This window comes from Capra hircus, chromosome 6 (genome assembly GCF_001704415.2).
Source record: "Capra hircus breed San Clemente chromosome 6, ASM170441v1, whole genome shotgun sequence".
Taxonomy (NCBI): Eukaryota; Metazoa; Chordata; class Mammalia; order Artiodactyla; family Bovidae; genus Capra; species Capra hircus.
The window spans coordinates 71472223-71499506 of NC_030813.1; the positions used below are offsets into that span (position 1 = coordinate 71472223).

The 27284-nt window shown below is 36.2% G+C and overlaps 1 protein-coding gene across 7 annotated transcripts in view; it reads right to left on the bottom strand.

The window, feature by feature from the left end:
* The window catches only part of CLOCK (clock circadian regulator), a 128876-nt gene that overhangs the window by 52892 nt on the left and 48700 nt on the right, over positions 1 to 27284 (bottom strand). For 6 of the 7 annotated variants that reach the window (XM_018049467.1, XM_018049470.1, XM_018049466.1 and 3 more), the window contains 5 exons: positions 16703 to 16793; positions 13169 to 13258; positions 10357 to 10416; positions 6716 to 6864; positions 3620 to 3711 (listed from right to left, as the gene is read on the bottom strand). In XM_018049467.1, coding sequence (XP_017904956.1) covers positions 3620 to 3711; positions 6716 to 6864; positions 10357 to 10416; positions 13169 to 13215 — 348 coding nt within the window. In that variant the 5' untranslated portion in view covers positions 13216 to 13258; positions 16703 to 16793. Of the gene's footprint in view, positions 1 to 3619; positions 3712 to 6715; positions 6865 to 10356; positions 10417 to 13168; positions 13259 to 16702; positions 16794 to 27284 lie in introns of those variants that run through there. The other variant, XM_013964639.2, reaches the window with a different exon arrangement.

The following is a 27284-nucleotide window of genomic DNA, read 5'->3' on the forward strand; positions in this document are numbered from 1 at the left end:
CTCACCAAGTCTTAACACAAGAAAGGATCCAGAGTTCAAATTTCTTTTGAATGGAAGGATGTAATTTTCCAAGAAAGTAGGTACGTACACCAAAACGGGGAGGGCTTTGAGTAGGAAGACTTGAGAGATGTGGAACAAGACAGAAGGACGTCCTTATCCCAAGACTGAAGACTGCGAAGGTTATCCCTTGTCCACTTTGTATGATAGGAGGGAAAGGGCTCATTAGTTAAAACTCATCTTCCTATTTGACATCTACTTTAGATCAACTTTGGACATATCAAGAGGCCTGTATACAGTAGCTTGGGTGTTTACTTAGTGATTACTTAATCTGGCAAGACTGGATGGAAGTCCCAAGGGAGGGGACAGAACCTCCTTGAGATGAGGCAGGCCGGGCCCTGGCCCTTCCCTTGTAGAGTACTGAGGAGAGCTGCCAGCTGTCAAGAGGAAAGAACTCTGTACCAGGATATACATACAGAGATAACTTGGCACAGAGGTCTAGTAAGGCTAAATTGCCCTTATTTCCTTAGTTAATCTCAACATCCCCAACAAGGGTACCAAGGAATATTCCTTAAGCATCAGAAACAAGAGGGAGAGGGATGGGTGGCAATGGAAGAATGAAGAGAGACAGCCAACACACAAGGTATAAATGAATTTTAAGATCTCAGTCTCAGTTCTTTGATTAACTGACTGGACAAGCTACAATCTCTCCAGGCATCAGCCATAAAACGAAGAGTTTGAGCTGAATGACCCCAGCTCTTCTGCTAGCAGCTCTAACATTCCTAGACAAAAACTACATCTGAAATTCTGCTGAAAAGGGCATCCAGACTGCCTAACTGTAACCTGATCAACATGATAAGCCAACAATAACACAACTAGGTTAGCTGAACCCAGGTTACAATACACACAATTACACAAAGCCTTCAATCCTGGCATATGAACATTAAAATGCCTACTTAGCAGTTGCAAATATTCACTAAAAATCAAAAATATGCTTGACATATTAAAAGTCAATGTAATATTTTTCAGGAATATAATTTTAAAAGCTGTGAGGATAATCATGAGAAAACTAATTTATAATTTCAAATTAACATGTTTAAATATTCTCTTATATATAAGATTATAATCTCTAGACTCTCTGATTTCGTTATTTTTAATACTACATATGTACTACATGTCTTCGCAATTAAGTTAAAATCTGTTCACTGTAAAGAAAAATTTGAAGACAATTCTTTTCGATTTAGCTTATTACTGAATAGGTAATTTACCTTCCTAAGTTTCTTAAATACAGATATTACATTAATTTATGAATTTATAAGAAAATTTGGGGGGACTTCCTGGCAGTCGAGCAGTTAGGATTCTGCACTTCCACTGCAGGGGGTGTGGGTTCGATCCCTGGTTAGAGAAATAAGATCCTGCATGCCGCTCAGTGTGGCAAAAAAAGTCAAAAATATAAATGAAGAAAAATTATTAAAAAAAGAAAATTTTCACATCAATAAAGCAGGATAAGTAAAGAGTTTATGACTGGGACTTCCCTGGTGTCGAGTCGTTAAAAATCCGCCTTGCAGTGCAGGGGACACAGGTTCAATCCCTAGTCAGGGAAGTAAGATCCCACGTGCCTGGTAGCAACTAAGCTCGCTAGCCACAACCTGAGCCCCTGTACTCCAGAGCCTGCATGTCACAGCTAGAGAGTCCATGCACCACAAAGAGGATCCCACATGCCGCAACTAAGACCCAACAAAACCAAATGAATTTTTAATTTTTTTTTTTAAATTTTAAAATCTTTAATTCTTACATGCGTTCCCAAACATGAACCCCCCTCCCACCTCCCTCCCCACAACATCTCTCTGGGTCATCCCCATGCACCAGCCCCAAGCAAGCTGCACACACAAAAAAAAAAACCAAATGAAGAAAAAGGTTTTAAAAAGGATTTATGATAACACAGATGGTATTGAATCATGGCACTGAGAAATAAAAAAAAAATTTAAAGAACAATTAAATGAGTTGATTTCTTCTTGGGGTTACAAACATTAGCTTGTTTGTACCCTTTCATAAATGTATTACTTAATCTAAAGAGAGAATTTTGGACAATGTCAAACTTCTTTTTAGAGAAGAGAAAATTAATTGGAACTATTATTCGGTTTGTAACTTGCGTCCATTAATTTAAAGAACTAATTGCTGGTTACCAAGCTAAAAGTTCTGTGCCACAGCTAACTTTCACTGAGAAGAAGTGCCATGAGCGGCAGTGGGCACAGGGTCTAGGGCCACAGGGATCAGAGGCTAGTTTTCCTGCAGTGAATCCTAGCTCAGGATTAGTTTTATTTTGAGCAAATTTCATAATCCCTTTGCCCAATTTCCTCATGTGAAAGTAAGAAAGGGATGCTAATAGTGTATCTTCATAAGATTACTGTGAGGATTCACTGAGGTAATGGTATGTAAGATGTGCTCAGTTATTCTTTGAGATGTTAAGCATGGCTTTAAGTATATATACAATGTATTTACACTCAAATAAATTTTCATATGGTGACATTTCTGCTGAATATATAAAGACTTAATCCAGCAATTAACTGTTATACCTAGTAAAAACAGAAAAATAATTCAATAATTTGTAAAATACTGTTGCTTTGGACTTTAGTCAACTTGCAAAGACACTTGAGACATGGTTCTTACATAAACATACAACAGAGATATATGCTTAAAGTCTAAAATAACAAACCTGAACAAATAGAATAAGAAATGTAAATTATTTAACAATCTCTACTTCAATTGTTTTCTTCTACTCCTTCTATCTCTAGCTTCTTTTGCTTATCTACTTCTCTTGTCCTTAACTGTTAACACCCAAGTATAATACCACCTTTATTTATTATTTGTTTTTTTGGGGGAAAAAAAAGCTATCATAGAAATCTGATACTGAACTCTGTACTTTGTGTACATGAAGATATCCTTATTAATCTAAATTGGAAATGTTTAAAAAGTAAAACTGATAGGTATGAGTGACTCAAAATTTTTGTGGATTTTATAACTGATTGTGTGACATATTAAGTTTTGCAATTCTAAGCAAGTATGATCTGAACTGTATTCAAAAATAATTCTGTCATAGAAGAATATCTACTTTTAGAAGGAAAACCTTTTAGAAGTTTCTATTTAAAATGAGAAGAGTTGCCTTTCAATGTATATTTCACTATTTTAATAGTTTCAAAATACTTCATTTAGTATCATTTTATGCTGTGTTTAGGTGGATTTTAATTTGTTGAAAAAAATCCTACTGTCCAGTAAAATACATTTCATAATATTTACTATGTGATGAATAATATATTTTATTTTTCATTTAAATGTTAGTTTTGTCCAGGTAGAGAACTTGGTAGTTACAGGTTTCTAACTTATTAAGCCTCTCAAAAATTCAGATGATATTGAAAGCACAAAGATTTGGCATTATTTTACCACATATAGTACTATTTTATTACAATACTTACATCAGTTAATTTTAAATGAATAGTTGGTTGACTTACACTGAATTAAGATTTTTCAGTATTAAAATAGTATTGCTAAATCTATACTAGAATTGGCAACCCCTGTGATTTCTTAAGAAAATAAAACTTTTCAAAAATTAATCTGGACATACCTCTAGCATTAATTGCGTAAACTCTTCATTACTAAGGAATGTAGGTTTCCAGTCCTGTCGAATTTCACTAGCATCTGACTGTGCAGTGATTTCTGTAAACAGATTGACACATTAGTGGCACTAATTAAAGAGAAGAGCCATAGTCAATAACATTTATTGGTCTAGGTAGGTATCAGGAGGTCCAAATTTTGGTATGATGAAATATTGAGCTAATGTAGCAGGTCATCTGCTTGAATAATTTGGATAACTTTAAGACTAGTCTCTTAAAAATGCCAGTCTCTGAATTTTCTCTGGGGAGCTTTGAGAACCTTTGTTCCTGACTGGCCTGAGATTGCTTCCTGCTTTACACAATGATCAAATAAGAATCAAAATAAGCAGACTATATCAAGCATTAGAAATATATTCTTTCCCCTTTCTTTGCCTTTCAAACAGTAGTACCTAGAACAGACCTAAGGACATAAACCTGGAGGAAAGGAGCCAAGGAGATCAGTCAGTCTGCTTTTAAAAAAGAATTATTTTAGGCCTGCCTATTGCCAGGCAGAGATTCTTCTCAGTCTAAGGTGTTCTATTCTTAATTAATCAAAGAGACTAAATTAAAATTCTAGGCAAAAACTTTATAGTAATAAACCCAGAGTGATTCTGCTCTGTGTCCTCTGGCATGTTTTCTTAGTAGTAGGAAGCTGGTCAAAATTTGGAGATTCCCTAGGTTTCGGCACATATTTTAACACAATTAGTATAGTTTATTTTGCAACATACTTCTAATAGATTGTTATAAAAAGCTATTCATAAATGATGAAATCTATACTTAGGCAATATTTTTTCCATATTTAAATGCAGACATATTAAAACAACCAAGTAAAATTAAAATACATATCATAGATTTTACTCTACAAAATATACTCTATCTTGCAGTGGAAAATATGGACTAAATTGTTTTGATTTCTCTATTACCAGATATATAAATACAGCATAAAAAATTGGCACCCCAAATTTGGCATACTGGAAATGTCTGTATTAGATATGAACAATTATAGCTACTAATTCTGTGGAATATAATCATGCTTTTCAAATTCACATCAATTATATACATTCAGAAAAAAGGACTTAAATACATAAACAAATTCCATCAAATTTAGCTAAACCCAGGTTTATTTTTAGAGTAATAAGTATGTAAGAATTACCTTTCAATTTCAGGTAAATTTTAATTTTGTGAGAACCATAAGCTCAACTTTAAAAAAAATCTAAATGCCAAAATTAATCCTCTATTGTCAGGGGGAAATAATTATGCATGCATATCATTTCATTTCATTCAACAATCATTTACTGAACTGCTACAATGTCTGAGGAATGAGTGCACTAACAAGGGACAAAAAATTAGTGAGAATACCATTTGTAGAGATAAAATGTAATGATAATGTAGGCAGTAAATTTCGTAAACCAGCAATTTTGACACATTACCAGAAGAATCAAAAAAATTTGGCAACTGTGATACTGTACACTAAAGAAGATGAAAAAATGCAAAACACTTCTCAGGTTTGAGTCCCAGGGGAGTGAAAGGATTGTGGTGTGAAAATGGAAAACTGAAAGAAAGAGATGACTTGACAAAATGAAAATGAATTCAGTTTTAGACGTGTTGAGTCTGAGAACATTTAAAACCAAAGATTCAGAAGTTACCTGGAAATGAAAAACTAAAAAGTCTGCATCTAAAAATACAGACTTAGTAGTTTAACAGAGAGGCAAAACCAAGGGTAAGAACATGGAGAAAGCATGAACACAAGATAAGACCTAAAGAAATGTCATGTTCGGAGGGCAGAAAGAGAAAAGAAGTTAGCTCGGTTGGGAGAGGGAGGTGAATGAAGAAGTCCAGCGTATCTCAGAACAAGGAAAAAGAAAGCCAGTGGAGGGCAGGTAAAAATTCCCAGTGCTTCAGAGATGCAGAAGAGGATGAGGTATAAGAAAGAGCTACTGCCTCATCGGCAGCAGAGAGGGTGGGGATCATGGTATTAAGAAAAATAATTTTAAACAGTGGTGGAGCATAAACCAGGCTAGTAATATATTACAGAGTGAGCCATCGAGAAATAAAAGCACTAGTTATAAATTCTCTTTTGAGAAGTTCTGTAGTTTATTTGCATCTGAAAAAGGAATGTCCTTCTACAAGCTTTTCACCTATTTTCTATTAAGTAGCATCTGTTAAGTACCAAGATACTTACTATTCTCTAAAATTTCCTTTCCATGACATATTTTCTCAAAGTGATTTTCTTTAACAAATAATCACTTTAAAATGATGTTTATTTCTTAGTCATTGAAGTAATCTGTTTAAATTACATATCTCATGATCTGACTCGATTCTCTTCCAAATACACTCCTAACTTTCCAACTCAATTCTATGCTCCAGTTAAACTGACCTCTCCTCGCTTCTCTGGTTTTACATATGCTCCTCCTTCCATGTGAAATGCTCTTTTCCTTAAGATAAAAGGAAGACTCGGTTGAAAAATGAACTGGTTTTATGACGTCTCTGACACATTCTTTCCTCTGTATTCTCACATAAATATTCTTTACAAGCACCACTCACAATAATTACTTGCACTGTAATTAGATATTTATATATTATTTGTCTCCCTTGGTTTGAGTTACTTGAGGGTCAGAACTATTACCCTGCACCACAAGAATCTAGGCTATGTGTGTTAGTTGCTCAGTCATGTCCCACTCTTTGTGACCTCATGGACTGTGGCCCACTAGGCTCCTCTGTCCACGGGGATTCTCCAGGCAAGAATACTGGAGCGGGTCACCAAGCCCTCCTCCAGGGGATCTTCGCAACTCAGGAACTGAACCCACATCTCCCGCACTGCAGGGAGATTCTTTACCATCTGAGCCATCAGGGAAGCCAAGGATATAGTAGGCACTAAATAAATGTTTGTTGAATGAAAGAAAGAACATACCAGGGAATCACTAAAAGGCAATTGTTTCTTTCTCTTGAAAAAAGGTTAGGAAGCACCCAGTCTCAAGCATTACTGCCAAGATTCTATCACATTATGCTTTAAGAGAGAGTCTGTTATTAAAAAAAAAAAAATCCATTTTACAAAGTTAAAAATGTACCTTTATGTTTTCGTAAAAAATCGATGCTCTTCTGTAGAACAGTAGATTTGTCCATCTTTCTAGCATTACCAGGAAGCATGGATCCCAGTTCTTTAATGAGAACATTAAACTGATCTCTACGTTTCTTTTCAGATTTGTTTCTAGATACTCTGATGGAATAAAAAATTACATAAGCAGCTTTCAAACAATCCATTTAACTACACAAATAGTTTAACACAATGCTCAATATGGACATGACCACAGAGCACGTACTTCTGTGACTACAAATGGTAATGAATGTTCATATTCTAGGTTACTAACAGTATAGTTAATTAGGACAGTAATTTTTCTTCTTGGCTTAACCACTAAAGAAACTTTTACATATTAAGCACTTGGCATATCTGTTTTTAAGACAAATTACGTTCAAATCTCAAGTTTTACTAAATCTAATATTTATCAAGAATTTGTGTTTCCCTTACAAGGCTATTATTATTACTTGAGATAGTTTGTGAAAGTACATGTAAAATATAAATACAAATTATTATAAATTACTGAATAGGAGAAAGTTATCCATCTCCTGTGAGCTTTAAATTATAAACAGAAATCTAAAGATGAAAATCTCTCTACCCTCAGGCTCACCCACACATTCTTCCTCTTTACTCCTCTATCCCAGCCTCCAATACAGAGCTGTAACCACTTGCTTGCATATCTATCTCTTCACTGGGCTGTGGGCTTAATAGCAGAGCCCAAATTTTTTCATCTAAGCACTTAAGCATAATACCTAACAAACAGTAAGGGATCAAAATATATGTGCTAAATGAATAATTCCCACTGTTCTATGTGAAGCAGTAACCAGGAGCAAATTGTTAGCTGCATTGAGAACTTGTAAAATAAATATAATTATTTGCAGAGCAACTAATCATTCTGTAACACTTCTAACTATATGCTTTTGTGAAGTCAGACTTTAGAATTCAGTTTTTGTTTAAACAAAGTATACTACTTTGCCAAAAGGTCAGAGGATAATTCTATTAATTTTTTTCAGTAAAGAAGTAGCATTTATTCCATATTAGTACTGAGAAGAAACACAAAAAAAATCTCTTAAGAAATGTAATAGAAATTAACTGACCCCCTCACCAAACACTAAACTCTTTGTTATAATGATACAGACTGGGCTAACAATGGCTAGGAATACTGGACAAAGATAACCCCTTTCAAGAAATTTACCTAAATCCTATGGAAACTCCTAAGTGTGCTAAATCGAATCATGAAGGCTGAGTGAGAAAGAGGGGGTAGTGATGTGTGAGAAGACCATTCCAGACACAGGCAACTTGTACAAAGATGAAAACCCATCACAAGTAGCTCAGCTTGGCTAATGCGGCTAGTACAGGCTTTCTGTGCCCAAGTATGCTGCAGCCGGGGGTGTAACTGGTGGGCAGTTCAGAATAATAAGTACTCAGAAAAAAAATCATTAAGTTTTTATGCTACACAAAAGGATTTTAGTTTTAGTGAAAGTCATTAAATAATGAAAGGTACTGAAAGGTTTTAAGCAAAGAAATGCCATGAACAGAACTGACGGATAGTAAGACCATTCCAGGAACTGAGTAATGAAAGAATCAATGCTTGGTAAAACAATTCATTTAACAAAAGCTACTGAAAACTTACTGTATGCCAAACAAGACTGGAGGCCAGATGACCATTTAGGAGGTAACTGCAATATCCTAAGCTAAAAACCACAGTAGTGGCAGTGTTAACACAGCAGTGTGGGTCTGAGGATTAATAGGCAGACCTAGCAATTCTAGGTAAATCAGATTTGGAGTGAGGAAGCAAAAGAAAAATCAAAAGGAATTTCCAAGTAATATAACATGAGATATTAGTTTGGGTGGAGAGATGGTTTGGGGAGAATTTAAATATGGTGAAATTGCTTGTTTGACATTTTAAAGGACATATACTAGAGGAAGTGAGACAGATCTAATTCTACTCCTCTAGAAAGGAGTAAGCAGGAAATAAGCACCAGAGAATTACTATCTATGCAATATCTGAAGACATGTGTAGAAGGTAAAATTTAGAACCATTATTGTATATTTATATGCTAGGCATTATTGGAAACATTTATGAAATTTCATTTAATTCCTATGAAGTAGATCTTATTATTTTTCATTTTATAGGTATGACAACTCAGGCATAAAAGAGAATATATGCCCAGGACCATACAGTTATCATGAAGTAATCATTTAAAACCGGCATTTTAACTCAAGTGTAAGAAATACATGGAAATCAAATATCATTGCTAATTCTACCACTGGATCACACTCATTAAAGCAACGTTACTTCATGTTACACTCAGGTTGGAAGTACTCAGCCCTTGTGATGACCTCAATAATAACAGCTCATAGATGTCAGAGCCCAGTGCGGTCTGGGTAATTCTGACAGCATTATTATGAGGTCTTCTTTCTCCAAGGTTTCCCACAACCATAGTATTTTTGGTTCCCTAAAAACATGATCAAACCTTCAAAGTCTCTGCAAACAGAAAACCCTTAGCTCACCTTATCCATCTATAAATTTGGCCTTTAAATCTGTCCAAGTTAATTCCTCAAAGTTCTGCCTCTTCATTCAGGCAAGACTGATTATTCCCACCTTAACAGTGACTTTACCTCGACCCTAAAATATTTTATAGAAACTTTCCCCCACTAGACTGAAAGGAAAGGAGTTATCCTATATATGTTTAGCTTCAAGTACAGGTCTTTTTATTTACTTGAATAAAGTTATATAGCTTTCCTCAATATTTCCCTTATCCTAGTACCTTTTATTTTGCTAAAACACACATTTAAGAACTATTACTTATTACATGTTTATTTTTTGTTTCTGAATGTAATGCTACAACACCCTCTACCCTCATCTAAGCACCCACACAGTTCACTGTGACTGGGAAAAAACCAGAAAAGTACTGCTCACTCTCAATGACTACAAACTTGGCTGTAATGCTATCTGGACCCTCCCTCCTGCTACTTTAATTACCATCAAGGCCCTTATTTAAGGTTAAACCCTCACCATCGCCACCATGGCTCTAGACGCCATCCACTCACCTACTTGATGACACCTCTCCATCAATTCTCCCTGTCCTCCCCCATCATCTATTTTGCCTTCTACTGGAGAATGGAGGCATGTCAAAAGACACAGAGAAGCCAACTCTGAAAGACCCCCAAATGCCAAAGCTGGAGCAAACCAAGCAATTGAAGAAATAACACAGCACTGGAGTATAAGATCCCCCCATGGGAGGTGAAGCTTAATTCTCCCATCTCTGCTCTGAAGGTGTGCTATACTAGATAAATTGCTTCCAAAGAATAGAGTAGGTTAAGGGAAAATAGTAACTACAATGATGACTCTAGGCAAACCCTCTCTTGGCAAGTGATTGAAGGCTTACGTCCCCAGTGATGTCATGTAAATACTATGTGCCATAATGTGATGTGGTGAGAAAGGCACTTTTAGAGGAAAATTTTACTTAATTTATAAACTACACACTGATATCCTCAGCTCTTCTCCTTTCTAACATATCTAAGTTCTTACGGCAGACAGCTTTTGGAAATCACTGATTTACTATTTTTTACCATTACATTTACTTGTTACTTATTTTTTTTACTATATTACATCATAAGTTTAACTACCTTTTTGCTTTGTCCTTGTCATCTTCTTCCACCAACCCATCAAAAATACTACCATCATCTCTAAAAGAAAAAGAAAGATACAGAAAATAAGAGCATGATTTGGGAGAATGGGAATTCTAACATGTATACTATCATGTAAGAAATGAATCGCCAGTCCATGTCTGACATAGGGTGCAGCATGCTTGGGGCTGGTGCATGGGGATGACCCAGAGAGATGTTGTGGGGAGGGAGGTGGGAGGGGGGTTCATGTTTGGGAATGCATGCAAGAATTAAAGATTTAAAAAATAATAATAATAAAAATAAATAAATAAATAAATAAATAAAAAGAAAATAAGAGCAGATTCGCTAAGGAACAGCAATACTGAAACAAAACGTAAATCAATCAGTTATAGCCTAGGATCTTTGTAGAGTTACAGACTGTACAAATTCAAATTCAATAATTATTAACCTGTTTTCTAATACAAACAGACAAAGTTCAACTATGTTTTACATTTTTAAAAGTTTATTGGAATAAATAATAATTTAACCAAAAGTTAAATATTTTATTTCAAACTTTTAGTAACTAGTGAAAACCTAGAGAAAATCAGTGTATTTGCCATTATAAAAATGATTCACTTAAAATCATAATTAATTATAGTCACACATTTTAAAAATAGACATTTACTTTATAAAACACAAATCACTCAGAAACATCACAATATCTAGCATGTTAACTTATATTGATATAATTTCATTCATTACTGATTCATTTGACAAACATTTTTTTTTTTGTTAGCACTCTCGTGCCACGCTCTGTTCTAGACATGGCTACCAAGCAGTTAGCTAGACATATAGGCCCCTCCTCCCTTACAGCTTACTTTCTAGTAGAAAAAAACAAATCAACATGAAAATGTATGAGCTGTTCTTTATTTTTAAAGAAGTGATGTGTTTATTACTGGGTGGTTATTTTAATCTGTGTGGTTAGGGAAGGACTTGAAGTGGGAACATTTGAGCTGAGATCTAAAAGACAAGAAGGGGTTGGTTATTGGAAGACCGAGAGGAAGAGCATTCTAATAAAAGTCTCTCTGAAATCTAGAGACCTGGTGGCTAACTCCTTAACCTAAGGGGCAATACTAAATAGTTTCAAGTGACTTATGATCTTTTACATGAACTCACTATTGATTCCTTTAAGCACATCTCTCTGTGGCCTATAAAGTGCCTATGAGTCTCACAATTGAGATCATCTACAAATCTTCTATCATAGCAAACTTTTGGGGTTCCATGTAAACACTAAAATTTATTAAAAAATTCTACATGTAAATGCACATCATTGAGGAGAGAGTCCATTAACTTTCATGACATTCAGAGAGAAAATGAATTCATATTAAGAACCACTGCTTTATGTCTGAGCACTCTGTCATCCCTAGATGTCATATTATCTAGAATGGGAACTGGAAATCAATCAAAAGCACAACACTGAAATCATATTTAATGCCTAAGGAGTAGTGAAGAAACATTTTTTCTGAGAAGAAGACTACACATAGATTCCACTTGAAACTACTGCACAGTCCAAATCTATGGCAGGGCTCCCTGAGGATACTCCTTGTACTTCAGGTCTTAAGCTCTGGTAAAGTATGGACCTTCACTATTCACCTCACAGAAAAGGGAGGGAAGCTGCCTCTAGATGTCAAAAGTCACTTCTGTGCACAAGTCTAGCTATAAAATTCTTAAAGAATCCCCTATGGAAAAATCACACAGTATACTAAAATAAAAACACAGGAACTTTAGAGTCAGAGAGATCAACACAGGTCATAACTCCAGCTTATTATTTACTATGTGACCTTAAAACAAGCTATTTAACCTCTCTGACCTACAGATCTCTCATCTGTAAAATCTCATGGAATTATTGTGAAGTTAAATGAAGTTAAAACACAGAAAGTGCTCTGCATGTTAGCTGTCAGAGTAGGTATTTTTAAAAAGCTGTCTCTATATTTCATCAAATTTAAGATATCACTGATGATAAGACTTATTATGTCCACTAAAAGTGAAAGTGAAGTTGCTCAGTTGTGTCTGACTCTTTGCAACCCTACAGACTGTAGCCTACTAGGCAGGCTCCTCCATCCATGGGATTTTCCAGGCAAGAATACTGGAGTGGATTGCCATTTCCTTCTCCAGGAGATCTTCCCGATCCAGGGATTGAACCCTGGTCTCCGGCATTGCAGGCAGACGCTTTACCGTCTGAGCCACCAGGGAAGTCCATTATTATGTCCACTAAGAAATTTAAAAATACTACCAATTAAACTCTGATAGGCCTACTCGAAGATGAATTCTAGTGTCAAACATGTTAAAAGGTAAAAAAAAAAGTTAAAGAAGTCTTAAAATCAAAGAAACAAGGAGGCCTATCCTTTACCAAGAGTAAGATTTAAAGATTATAATTTCAACTAACAAAATCCTATTAATAATTACAGTTACCTCTTATGCTAAGATGTTTAACAGGCTGAAGTTAGGACCAATAGATAAGGAGATAGATGATTCCAGAAAGTGCCAAGGAAACCCCTGAAACTGTCATAATTCCTTTCAGAACAGTTCTGACCAAATCACTCAAAATTATAGCTCAAGATCCATTCAGAACACAAGCCACATGCTGCTGACTTTGGCTCTAGATAATTCATTTTACTATTACATGACATTTGCTCAATACAGAAGGTAGGTATAACAGTATTAATGATTAAGCATAACACTTCCTTTATCAGTGATATAGACCATTACTCTAACAGTGAATTTTTAAAATAGCTTTACATAATTCAAAATAAATGAGTCTCTAAAAACATACCTGTCAACAAGTGAGCTCATTTTACTACAGCTTACGGTAAACAACATAACATGTTACGTTTTCGTCTTGTGGTAGACATTTGTACTTCTCCTTGAGTGGAAGGAAAGGTAAATGGTCATTAGTTTTCTAAAACACTTATTTCTACAAACAGAGTATTAAATAATTTGAGAAACACTATATGTTTATCATAGAGATTTCAAAATGTTTTTGTTTCTACAAAGGGCTAGAACATTATTTTCAAGAAAATAATCCTTTAGCTGAGGCACATTTGAAGTTTTGTTTTTTCTTCTTCTATATAAAGAGCTACAGAGGGGAAAAAAAAATTGAAGACCATAATTCATTTCCTTTCTATAATAAAGTAATCAAAAAGCCACTATATTCAGTATAGATTATATAACTATGTACGTAGGCTACATCTGTCAGTCTAGGTAAGTAAGCTTTAAGAACACCAGCTAATGGGTGATGAACATTTGCTAAAAGCCTATTTTCTATTAAACAGTACAGTTAGCTTTGGAAATAGAAGGATGAGAGATACAATTATTATAGGCAAAAATCTGCAATTAAATAGGGAAGCAGATAACTAAATAATTACAGAAACAGGGATAATGAAGGTATATGGGGGGAGTCAGGAAATATTCTTGATGACAGTCATATTGTCAGGCAGCAGAGATTCTTGTTATTGAAAACGTGGTCCTGAGACTGACATCATCATCAGAGAGCTTGTTAAAATACAGAATCTTGAGACCAGCTCTAGTCCTAGTAAAGCAGAATCCACATTTTTAACAAGGTCCCTATGTGATTTGTATGACCATTCAAGTTTCAGACATAACAGGCTAAAGGACAAGAGGTAATAGTTGACAGGATTCTAGGCCACAAGAATAGCAATATGCAAAGGCCCGGGCCTTTATGAGATGAGAGGGCATCATATTTGAGGACTTTTCTCTTTAGATAAAAATGTAGGTATATTACAACGGAAAGTTTTAATTACCAGAGTATAAAGTGAGAGATAACAAGAGTAGTAAGGGGGTGAAGGCAAGTAAACTGAAGAACAGCCTTATTTTGAAGTTTCATATTCACACCAAAAGAATTAAAATTTACTGCTTTAAAACTCAATCATAAGCCTAAAATTTCTCTCTATATTCTATACAGTTTTTCTAAAGTAGAAGGCAGGTTTTACCCATAAAAGATACAGTCATGAGTTAAATATTGAATAAACACCTTAATTCTAATATCCTTACAGTTTTGAGCCAAAAGAAACTTATTAAAATTTAGAAAATAGTGTAAATTGATCTGTCACTCTGAACCAGAGAATATTAAAGAACATGAGATTCTAAAATACTCAATCATTTTCAAATGTATATTCATGAGAGGAAGACAATAACTTGATAAATGATGCTGGGTTGCCTATGTGGTTGTGGCTGAAGAAGTGGAACTGTGCAGGGCTAAGAGTTCTTAAAAGGTAGTGGGGGAGGATAATGGGGTAGGGGGAGGGGGGACGGTGGTTAAGAAAAATAAAAAGAACTAACTTCAGGATAAAATAGTGATTTTAAGTGTCTGGGTCAACATCAGCAAATACAAGACAAAATTACAGAATTTCAGAGTCAGAAGAGACTTTAAAGATCACCTAAGCACAGCCCTCTGGTCCAACAGACATACTTATCATCATGATAATAACAGAGGCTGGTTCTACCACTAGAACAGAAAGAACAGTCCAAAGGTAACAGAGCCAACCTAGGTGAACTAAAAAAGAACAGTTTCAGTTTAAAGTTAAAAGACCAGATTTAAGCCTTATATGAAACCAAGTATCCACCTGTTTAATTATGAGAAGACAGAATAGGGCAAACTAGAGGGGAAAAAAAGACTCAAAGAATAAGGACTTAAAGACTATACAGGAGGGACCATGCTGACTCTAAGGGAGGTGAATCCAAAATCTTTAGAAGATAGACTAATGCTTTCTTAAGCTATTTTATTATTGTTGGTTAAATTTTTCCAAACACTATTTGCTGTCCAACTAATTGAGCAATATAAAATTACATCTCTGACAGCTTAGCCCAAGATCTTTTCTCTACTTGTCCAGCCAAATGATAGGCATACTATATTTAAGGGAAAGATAAGAGGAAAAAGTGAAGTAGGCCCAACTAAGTAAAGTAACTTTTAGAAGATTCCCCTTGATTAACAAAACAAAGTGGTAATGTGGGAGCAGCCACAGGTCTTGTGTTGGGACTATTCTAGGACCCACGTTTTCAGACTAAAAGACTAGGTATAGTTTACACATGCTCATGCTATGAATTCTAAGGACTCATTTTTAGAAGACATGTGAAGTTCCTACTCATAAGCAAGGAATTCCTAATACAGATTAAATATTACTGTTAAAACTCTTGTCTCTTAAATATTGACTTTAATAATAGACCAGTATGGTATGCAATAAAAAGTCTTTAAAAGGAGCAGTTACAGCTGTTGGAACAAATTAAATTATATAAAGGATCAAGTTACAGCTAGGAATCGACTGTTCCTTTACATAAGCAACTTGAGCTCAAAGTCATTCAGTGATATGAATTCCCAGGTGAGTATGCACCACATTACTGTTTTATCACAACAGAGGGCAGGATGGTATAAGTTTTTTATAAACAACATTTTAAAAACAACTTTTTGAAAAATTTATCAAATGGGGAGCTATTAATAACTAATAAACTGTATAAGCAATTCAAAGTTTGCCAATATGGAAGCAGGTATGTTTTAAATTCAGCACACAACATTATAGGTAACTAACAGAAAATCTCAGTACCTGGCAGTCCATATTTGGAAAAGAATTCACATATACAATGCAACACATTCTGCATTAAAAATAAATTATGCAGTATCTAATGATATGATACTACTTCTTCTCTGAATCCCATCTGCTCTCTTTCTCAAAGCTTTCCATTTCTACATCACTGATTTCTCCCTCCAAAACTGATCAAAATCTTAGTGTATTACCTTAAAGAAAAAACAAAACACAAAACTTCCTTGACCCACCAATCTCCTTCAGGTACCGTCCTCCTTTTCTGCTCCCTTTCACAGAAAAACATCTTGTCAATTGTGTACAGTTCGTATTTCAAGATCTTTCATTAATTCCCCTCTCATTTTAAAACTTAGTGTTGATTTTCACAAATGTATAACCGTTCAAAGTTTAAAGTGTCCAAAAAGTTTTACAAGACTTATTAAAAAACCAAAGTTCTCTGATCTCCATATTCTACCTTCAACCCCTTTTATCTTGTTAACTCCTTCCTTTGGTAGTTAACTGCACATCTCTAATACCTCTTACTACTTCTTGATTCTTTCTGTTTTAGGTGGGGTGACTTACAGTCCCAATTTATTCAAGTAGTTCCAATGTAATTATTAAAAGCACTTGCTTCTGCTCCAAAAAGTATCTTTAGCCCATCATCTACTGAATTCCACTATGAAAAATAATAATTTAGCACTGACTCTCCCCAACTCATTTTCCTAGGGAAGTGTCATTTCAAAGTACATTTCAAGATACAATCATTTCATTACCTTTTGTATTTCTGAGATCTTTGAACTGATTCTTCAGAAAACTGTAAGTTCAATATATTCTTCTGTATGGCTGACCATCAGTCTCAGAATTCTGTTTAAATAAGAAAAATTTTTGTTAGATTTACTCAACTTATATAGACATTTATCATAAAAGAGGTTTTAAAATAATTTTGAAACATAAAATTTAGAATTTTGTCACAAAATATATAAGAAACACTAAACACTAATAATTGTTTCTAAAAGAACTTTAAAAACCTACAATCACTTTTAATTCTACTATAGAAGTTAAAAGACAAAAGTACAAAAATAAGTATAACTATAAAGTATGTTAATGAACATACATATGTGCTAACAAACACTCATATATGATGAATATAAACAGATGTAATTTGTAACAGAGATCAAGTGTGGTAGAGGGGAGAGAAGTAAAAAGAGTAGAGTTTTTCAAGTTATCAGCTTAAAATATACTATTAACATTACGGTAAGCACAAAGAAAACACCTATAGAGGATACCTAAAAAGGAAATGAGAAAAGAATCAAAGCAGAATCAAAAAATCAACCCCTATAATTTTTTTTTTTTATCAATGAAACATAAAGGAAGACCAGAGGAAAAAAAGTGGAAAAGGCTACAAGATGGACAAAAAATGAACAAAATAGTAACAGTCTTTCCCTATCAGTAATTATTTTAATTGCAAATAAACTGAAGTTGCCAATCAAAAGAGAAAGCAGGTAAATGGATAAAAATACAAGATCCAACTATATGCTATCTATGAGAGACACTTTAGATTTAAGGATACACAAAGACAGAAAGTAAAAGACTGAAAAAAGGTATTCCACACATACAGTAACCAAGAAAGCAAGAAGAGTTGTACTTGTATCAGACAAAACAGCTGCCACAAGAGATTAAAAAGACATTATATAAAAATAAAACCATCAAATTTATCAGGAAGATAAAACAAATACAGGTACAATTACACTCATTTCACATGCTAGCAAGGTAATGCTCAAAATCCTTCAAGCTAGGCTTCAACAGTACATGAACTGAGAATTTCCAGATGTACAAGCTGGATTTACAGAGGAACCAGAGATCAAAATTGCCAACATCCACTGGATCATAAAAAAAAGTAAGAGAATTTCAGAAAAACACCTATATCTGCTTAACTGACTATACTTAAAACCTTCGACTGTGTGGATCACAACAAACAGTGCAAAATTCTTAAAGAGATGACAGTACCAGACCACCTTAATTGCCTCCAGAGAAATCTGTACGCAGGTCCAGAAGCAACAGATAAACTGGACATGGAACAATGGACTGGTTCCAAATTGGGAAAGGAGTTATGTCAAGGCTGTATATTGTCACCCTGATTATTTATATAACTTCTATGCAGAGTACCTCATGTGAAATGCTAGGCTGGATGAAGCACAAGCTGGAATCAAGATTGCCAGGAGACATATCAACAACCTCAGATATGCAGATGATACCATCCTAATGGCAGAAAGTGAAGAGGAACCAAAGAGCCTCTTAATGAACGTGAAAGAGGAGAGTGAAAAAAACTGGCTTAAAACTCAATATTCCAAAAACTAAGGTCATGGCATCCAGTCCCATCACTTCATGGCAAATAGATGGGGAAACAACGGAAACAGTGGCAGATTTTATTTTGGGGGGCTCCAAAAATCACTGTAGATGGTGACTGCAGCCATGAAATTAAAAGATACTTGCTCCTTGGAAGAAAAGCAATGAGCAACCTAGACAGCATATTAAAAAGGAGACACATCATTTTGCCAACAAAGGTCCATATAGTCAAAGCTATGGTTTTCCCAGTAGTCATATACAGATATAAGTGCTGGATCATAAACAACGCTGAGCACCGAAGCATTGATGCTTTCAAACTGTGGTGCTGGAGAAGACTCTTGGGAGTCCCTTGGACTGCAAGGAGATCAAACCAATCACTTTTAAAGGAAATCAACCCTGAATATTCATTACTGATACTGAAGCCGAAGCTCCAATAGTTTGGCTACCTGATGCGAAGAGCCAACTCACTGGAAAAAACCCTGATGCTGTGAAAGACTGAAGGCAGGAGAAGGGGACAACAGAGGATGAGACGGTTGAATAGCATCACTGACTCAATGGACAGGAGTTTGAGCAAACTCCAGAAAATAGTGAAAGACTGGGAAGCCTGGCATGCTGCGGTCCATGGGGTCACAAAGAGTTGGACACAACTTAGCAACTTTACAACAACAAAAACTCAATAATCACTGTGAATAATTGAATTAACCAAGACCAACCCAACTGTGCCAAAGTTAATGCAAAACTTTACAGTTACAGCTTGCATCTGACCTATGCAATGTCCATTTTACATAATTTTTTAAAAACCAAGAATATGCTATATATGTAATATGACAGCAAAACATAGGGAAATTTATGACAGCAGAAAAAGGGGGTATTTTTGAGCAGAAAAAGAGACTGTCTTTTTATGGCAACAACAAAAGACAGATATCCCTGGAGACTCAAATAAATATAAAAGGTCTGAATCAAAAACACCAGAGCAATAGAACTGAATTCCTAACATGTGCATGAAGCCAATTCAGAAGCCAGTTCCTAGTGTCCTATTTGGTTTTAAGCATTTTGGGATAGAGTCAGTCATAATTAAAGCACCTAATAAACCCAGCATACTGGAGGAGTGAAAGTAGACGTTAAGACCATGAGTTTAGAGTCAGAGAGGTGTGGATGAAAATCTTTGGCACAATTAACATAATTATCCTAAGCCTCAGAATTCTTACCTAAGGCAGCTGTTGTGAAGTCTAAAGGATATGTAGGGATACCAATTATTAACAAAATAAACACAAACAGAAACTCTCCCTTTAAAAGCAAAATAAAAGGCTTAAACATCTGCAGCATGACAAATAGTATTTTTTACCATATTAAGTATCCCTAAAAGTTATTCAAAAGAGTTTAAAACGTAACAAAAACTAACAACAACAAAAAGTAAGACTAAATAAGGAGCCATAAAGAAAACAAACAGCTAATAAATGTAAAAATTATTCCTGGCAAGGAGCTTTCTCTGGTAGCTCAGCTGGTAAAGAATCTGCATGCAATACAGGAGACCTCAGTTCGATCCCTGGCTTGGGAAGATCCCGTGGAAAACAGAACAGCTACTCACTCCAGTATTCTGGCCTGGAGAATCCCACAGACTGTATAGTCCACGGGGTTGGGAAAAAGTTGACACAACTGAGCGACTTTCACTTTCTTTCAAGAGAAATCAAAGAAGTGAAGTAAAAACATATTATAGTTTAATATTAGTGATTCCTTAAAAATTTAACTTCATACAATTATCATTCACCAAATATTTACTGAGTGCTAACACAAGTGTCCAGTAGTACACTGACAGTAGTTTTGAAATGGTGAAATAGACACAGCCACTGCATTTGAGGTGCTTCCCAGAGAAGGCACAAAATGCTCTCTGAACACTCTGGGAGTGACACAGAAGTTAAGGAAGTCTTCTAAAGACTGAGATCTTAAGAATAAAATAAGACTTCACTAAGCAAAGAGAGATGGAGAAGGAAATGGCAACCCACTCCAGTATTCTTGCCTAGAGAATCCCAGGGATGGGGGAGCCTGGTGGGCTACCGTCTATGGGGTTGCACAGGGTCGGACACGACTGAAGCGACTTAGCAGCAGCAAGCAAAGAGAGAAATTTCATAAATGTCAAGAGAAAATTGACACAAAGGTCTGGAGATGTGAGAAGGAACTGTGATTTTAGAATACTACCAAGTACCTTAGTGTTGACTGGAGCAAAAACCCAGGACCAGGGGTAACAGAGGTGGCAGTAAGATGATAATGATGATCCACATGGATCATGAAGGTAACTCCTGACCCCACTCTCCCCAATAAAGACACTGAAAAGTTTTAAGCAGGAAACTGACAATAGACACTTGTTCTTTTGAGCCATCATCTGGTTACAACACAGAAAACAGAATATAAGGAGCCAGGACTAGAACTAGAATGGTAGAAGTATAGTATTGTAACAGTTCAGGTAAAACAATATAGAAGCAGCTGCTGCTGCTGCTAAGTCGTTTCAGTCATGTCCGACTCCTAGTGACCCCATGGACTGCAGCCTACCAGGCTCCTCCATCCAAGGGATTTGCCAGGCATGAGTACTGGAGTGGGTTGCCATTGCCTTCTCCATATAGAAGCAGAGTTCATTTTAAAAATGAGAATTTTAATAGATACTGAGATGACTAGGCAGAATTTGGTGACTGATTAAGAAAAGCTGGGGGCAGGGAGAAATCAGAGTACCACTCAAATTTTGGCTTGGACACATCTGTGGGGTGGATAGGTAATACTGGAGGAGTAAATTGGAGAAAAGAGGGAGGGAATGATGTTGAAAGCACTGGCTAACATTTATTGAACATTTACTACGTGCCAGGCATTCTTCAAAGTTTTCTCTCATTTAAGACTCAACAATCACATGAAGTAGGCTCTATTATTATCTCAGATGCGGAAACTGACACACAAAGAGAATATGCAAGCTAGCTGGCCAAGATGAGCAGTAAGGCTAAGATATAAAACCCAATCATTTAGCTTGAACTGTGCTCTTAATCAGGCTTCCCTGGTAGCTCAGCTGGTAAAGAATCCACCTGCAATCCAGGAGACCCTGGTTCAATTCCTGGTCAGGAAGATCCCCTGCAGAAGGGATAGGCTATGCACTGCAGTATTCTTGGGCTTCCCTGGTAGCTCAGATGGTAAAGAATCCATCCGCAATGCGGAAGACCTGGGTTCAGTTCCTGGGTTGGGAAGATCCCCTAGAGGAGGGCATGCCAACCCGCCAGTATTCCTGCCTGGAGAATTGCCATGGACAAAGCCGCCTGGCGGGTTACAGTCCATGAGGTCACAAAGAACCAGACACGACTGAGTGACTAAGCACAGCACACAGCAGCATGCTCTTAATCACTGTGAAACAAACACCTCACAAATACTTCTAATGATGGATACAGTTTTAGACATGTTATGCTTAAGATATCTATGGGACATGTAAGAGGAAAAATGTCGAGCTGCTGCTGCTGCTGCTAAGTTGCTTCAGTCGTGTCTGACTCTGTGTGACCTCATAGACGGCAGCCCACCAGGCTGCTCCATCCCTGGGCTTCTCCAGGCAAGAACACTGGAGTAGGTTGCCATTTCCTTCTCCAATGCACGCATGCATGCTAAGTTGCTTCAGTCATGCAGGCAGCTGGAAACGGGTGTGGCTTTCAGGAAAGAACTGGGTGAAGATGTAAAGTGAGAGCCATCAAAGTAAATATGCACATTAAAGATAATGATTAAATGGATTTCTCTAGGGGAAAAAAAAAAAAAACACATACAAAAGGATAAAAAAGGCTAAGGCTCAAATCTGATGAAAAAAGTAACATTTTGGAGACAAGCAGAAGAGCTGCCAATAACATGGGGAGAAGGCAGAGCAAAAAAAATGTAAAGAAATGGGTTTCGGAAACAGTTCCTGAATGTGAATTATGGCTCATGGAGATAACAGAAGTACCTAGCCCATAAAATTGTTCTGAGGATCAGCTATGTTACATATTTGAAAAAGTATGTAGAAAACCCAACAAATGAGTGATAAATTTTAAGTATAATTAGTGTTAATAATACCATCAACTAGATGGAAAAAGACCAATCAAAGATAAAGAAGAAAGCCATGAAGGACTATCTGTCACTAAAATTAGAAGAAAAGAGTACTTCAAGAAGCTGACAATGTCAACACTGCACCGAGGACAAGAAAATGACTCTCAAGTGTCTATTACATTTACTAACAGTCTGAGAAGTTTGTGACACAGAAATGAAATAGACACTGAACAATGCTTTAAGAGAGTAAATGAGGACTGCCTTTCTTAAAAAAAAGTTTGGTGAGAAGTGTCAATAACTTGAAACGCCTAAGTCCTTTGACCTAGTAATCTCATTTTGGGGGGAAAAAAAAGGAAATAATCAGAGATGTATCCAAAGTTTGACAGTGAATGCATTATTATTTAAAACAGTAAAGCCAGAAAGATTTAAACATCCAACAGCAGTAACAGTGACATTAAAATATATTGAACATAAATCCAAAATACGTCAAAGTATCAACTGTTGTTATTTGAGTAATTAACATGGATTTTTTCCATTTTTACTTTTTCTTTAGCACTTTCTAAAATTTTTCTAAGAACATGTATTATTTTATAACAAGGAAACCTTAACTGCTGCCTTTTTCTTGTTTCCTTTTAACTGTCCAACATTAGAGACTGGGCTGAGGGAAAAAAAATGAGTAACAAAGTGACATGCTACTATTACCAAACAAGTAAGAGAGACTATCTTCCTATGTACTTGTTCCTGTAACTTAAAGAAGGAGCATTTTATTTCATCTAATTATTAATATTAAATTACTAATTTAAAAGGTTTAACTCAAGAACCTCGGTTTAAAAAATGGAAACTACAGTAAATCCTTTTCTAACCTAATAACCTATTGACCCACTGACCTACTTTGGAATTTAGGTTGGTTAAATCTGATATCACAGACCTTTCTGGGACTGAGGGATCTATTGATATAAACATTAATTAAAAGTAGTGCTGAAATTTAATTGATATAATACAAAACCCAACCATCCTTAACTATGTTTATCATCATTTATGAAAAAGTCAAACTTGCTTCTGTAGATTATTGTTTGTATTATAGTTAAAAAGATAATTATTTCTAAGAGAACAATTTTAACTTGTAAAGAAAGGCTGAAATACTTTTAAAATTATTTAATGAATGAGTAAAGATGAAATTTAAGTTCTCAATTAAATAAAGTTCTCAATTTATTCAGTACTGAATGGGAACATTAGTTCACTTCCACAATGGATATGAAACATTAGCATGATAAAAAATTCTTGGTTCTACAGTAGCTTGTAACACCAATTTAAATCTAAAACAGACAGCAAAAACAAGAAACACATCCTAAATCAAAGTCTCACAATCCAGACCTCTTAGAACCAAAGAATATTCTGGTTCAAGACAAACATCAAATGCTAAAAAAATTCTACCCTGTCAATATCTAGATGTGAAGCATTTTTGAGGCCTTATTAAGTAAACAAAAACTGAAAGATTAATACAGCTCTCTTGGTAGCACACAAGACAACTGCATATTCAACAAATTTATTTCTTCAAATAATGTCTAAGTTCCCTTCTGGCTCCGTCAGTAAAAAATCTGCCTGCAATGTGGGAGACCTGGATTCAATCCCTGGGTTGAGAAGATCCCCCAGAGAAGGGAAAGGCTACCCACTCCAGTATTCTGGCCTGGAGAATCCCATAGACAATGTGGAAAGTCCAAGGGGTTGCAAAGAGTCAGACACAACTGAGCGACTTTCACTTTCACTTTCCCTCTTCATGTGATGGACTGATCTGGTCCATAGAATACATGAGCACCTTAACCCTTTTTTGAGATGAAAGTGAGGGCTGAGACTGTCCTCAGCCTCAAATGAGCCTCACAGAAGATCTGAAGTGCAGCAAGAGTTCAAGCCCAAGACTCAGCATCAACTACATACTGAACCAGGTACCACACCCTAAAGCTGGATACCATCCTGCACCGAGCCCTACATTAGCATTCACAGGAAGAAAGAGGCGACCTTGTGGTAGGCAGAATGAGGTCCCACTAAAAGGACCATGCCCTAATTCCTGAAATCGGGACTACGTAGATGCAATAAGGTTAAAGATTTTGAGATGAGTAGTTAGTTTATGCCAGATTATCTGGGTGATCCAATGTAATCACACAAGTCTTTAAAAGCAGAGGACCTTTCCTGTTCATGGTCAGAGCAATATGAGACAAAAGAGAAGCAGGCAATGTGGCTGGTTTTGAAGGTGAAAGAAGACAGCCACAAGTCAAGGAATATAGGCAGCTTCTGAAAGCTTGAACATACAAGGAAACATTCTCTCTCCTCTGAGGCTCCCAGAAAGAATGCAGCCCTACTGACACCTCTTGCCTTTAGCCCTGTGAGACCCTTATGAAACTTCTGAGCTGCAGGACTGTAAGATAGTAATAATAAATTTGTTCTGTTTTAAAGCATTAAGTTTGCAGTACTTTCTAAGTTTGTCATTCTATGGCAGTAATAGAAACTTAATACAGGTCTAAAATCTCTGGCTGCTCTTGAGAAATCTGCCTTTCCCAAACCCTTTCTCCCTCCATAGTCACAATAATCTACCTAGGAAACCACAGGGACTAATCCCATTATGCCCTACTTTCCTTCATATCAGTCACCAGGAGAGGATCAAGACTCAGGTCACCCCACACCACCCAGACTTCTGTTCCTACACACTCTGTATATACCCACATTAATACCGTCCCCCTTTCCCAATTTTCAAAATCCTTTGATTGTGTCCTACAGACACATTATCATTAGCAAAACATCCTATTTCCTCAATATTGTTTTTGCACACTCTCTTCCCATTTCCTGCCCCAACAGATCTCTCTTCGCCAGGAGTTCTGCTCTCGCTCAAGGCCTTACCATTTACCACTGGGCGGAACTCAAGGCGTCAGCTAGGCTGCATTTCTTTCTGGAAATTTGAACAAGAAAATCTGTTTCCTAGTCTTTACAAGCTTCTAAAGGCGGCCTGCAATCTTTGGCTCAGGGATCCCCTCCTCAATGATCAAAGCCAGGAGCAGGTCACATCCTTCTCAGGTTGTCATCTCTTTTGCTTCCCTCTTACCTTATCAAGACACTTTTAATTACACTGGGCCCACCCAGGTAATCCAAGATAATGATCCCATTATAAGGTCAGCTGATTAGCAACCTTTACTCCTCTTTGTCATCAAACCTAACAGTCCGTTTCTGGAACTTAGAACATGGACATCATTGAAGGACCATTATTCTGCCTACCACATACTATGACCCAAGAAAACTCTCTGGTGAACACAAAATATCTTCTGGGGAAAAACATTAAATAATCTGATCCATCAACAGATAAGACTGTATCACCATTCAGAACTTTGTAACTACGTGAACTCTTTTCCTTTTGTCTTTCTTGAAGGGAACTGAAAAATACTATAGATGAGAATGCCAGTTGCATGAGCTGAAATGCAACAGAATGTCTAACTTTATTGCTACATGCAACAGGCTCAAGGCATGCTTTTCTCAATGGCCAAAGTCTTAGCTTAATATCCAAGTGAATATGACAGCAGATTTCCCTTTTGGACAATTATTTAATGGGCTACACCATATAAAATGGCATAATCTGTAAGTGCCAGGAAGCATTTAACAGGAGGCTTCCTGTGTGCTGTTTTAGATCTGTCAGGAATTCTGCTCCTTATTAATTCCTGAATACTTGGGAATTAAGAGGAGAGGCAAGCCTTTCCCAGGGGCTGAGGAATCCAGGTATTTCCTTCATTAGTTTTTCTATACAGTGATAAGTACCCTCTTCCTTCTTGTGAACCATATGGTAAAAGTGACTGTTTACAACTCTCTCTCTCTTTAATATGGATCGCCTATGTTTTGTAAGTCTGGAATTTTAATCTTTATCTTTGCTGAGAATAACTACCTCGTAAGACAGTATATATGCCCACACCATGTTGATTAAAACACCTTTGCTCCATCAGAGCTCTGGTCCCCGTGTCCTTCTTTCTCTTTCTCTCTCTCAGGCTATTTCTTTGGAGTGCAGAGGCTCTCTAAGTTCACTTTCCTACCTGGGCTTCCAAGACCCTCTCGAGAAGGCGCTCTGCGCCTTCACCCCATCTAGAGGGCACCTGAGGCCTCCGTGAACAGAGCAAGCCTCGTGTCAGGGGCTTTACTGGCTTTCTGTGTAAACCAAGGAATATCAGCCTCTTTCTCTCCTTTACCTTCTTATCGTCGACTCTGGACCACCAGGTTACGGTCCATTAAAGGACCTCAACATGTAAGTATCAAACAGATGTCTAACAGGATTGATAGATCCCAGCCTTTCTGGAATGTTTTATTTTTAAGAGGCACTTTATGTAAATTTCTGAGATGGGTCTCCAGAAAAAGAGAGTAAATTGTATCAACTCAAAAGAAGTACAGAATTTTATCAGTGCTATAAAACTACAGGGACCCGTCAAATAATTTGATTAAGTAATACTATGAAAATAATAGGTTTAGGGTCAGCTCATGAGATGTTTAATAACTTACAACTAATACGTATAAATCTTATAACAACGTTATGACATATACTTCATCAATGAGGCCACCAGATGCACATAAATACTACCAAAACTTACACTGTCAAGGCCACAAATATTCCTCTTTTTGCAGTGCAATCATTGTTTTGATCTATTAAAATTTCGGTAAACTACCAAGTTGCTTTTGTGCAGCCAAGTAGGTCAGGCAAGTTCACAATCACCTGAAAACCAGCTCAAATAAGTTTTGATGCATTCTGAACCACATATTATTCAGAAAACTGTCATCATCAATGTATTTTTTTCTTCACTAAAATTATTATATCTACATTTATTTTCAAGATAAAATTCATTTCCTTTAAATCATAAGATTTTACAGTGCATGATTTATGTATATGTTGTCCATTTCCACTTTTCTATGCATATTTACTTTTAAAGCTCTCAAATAAGCAAA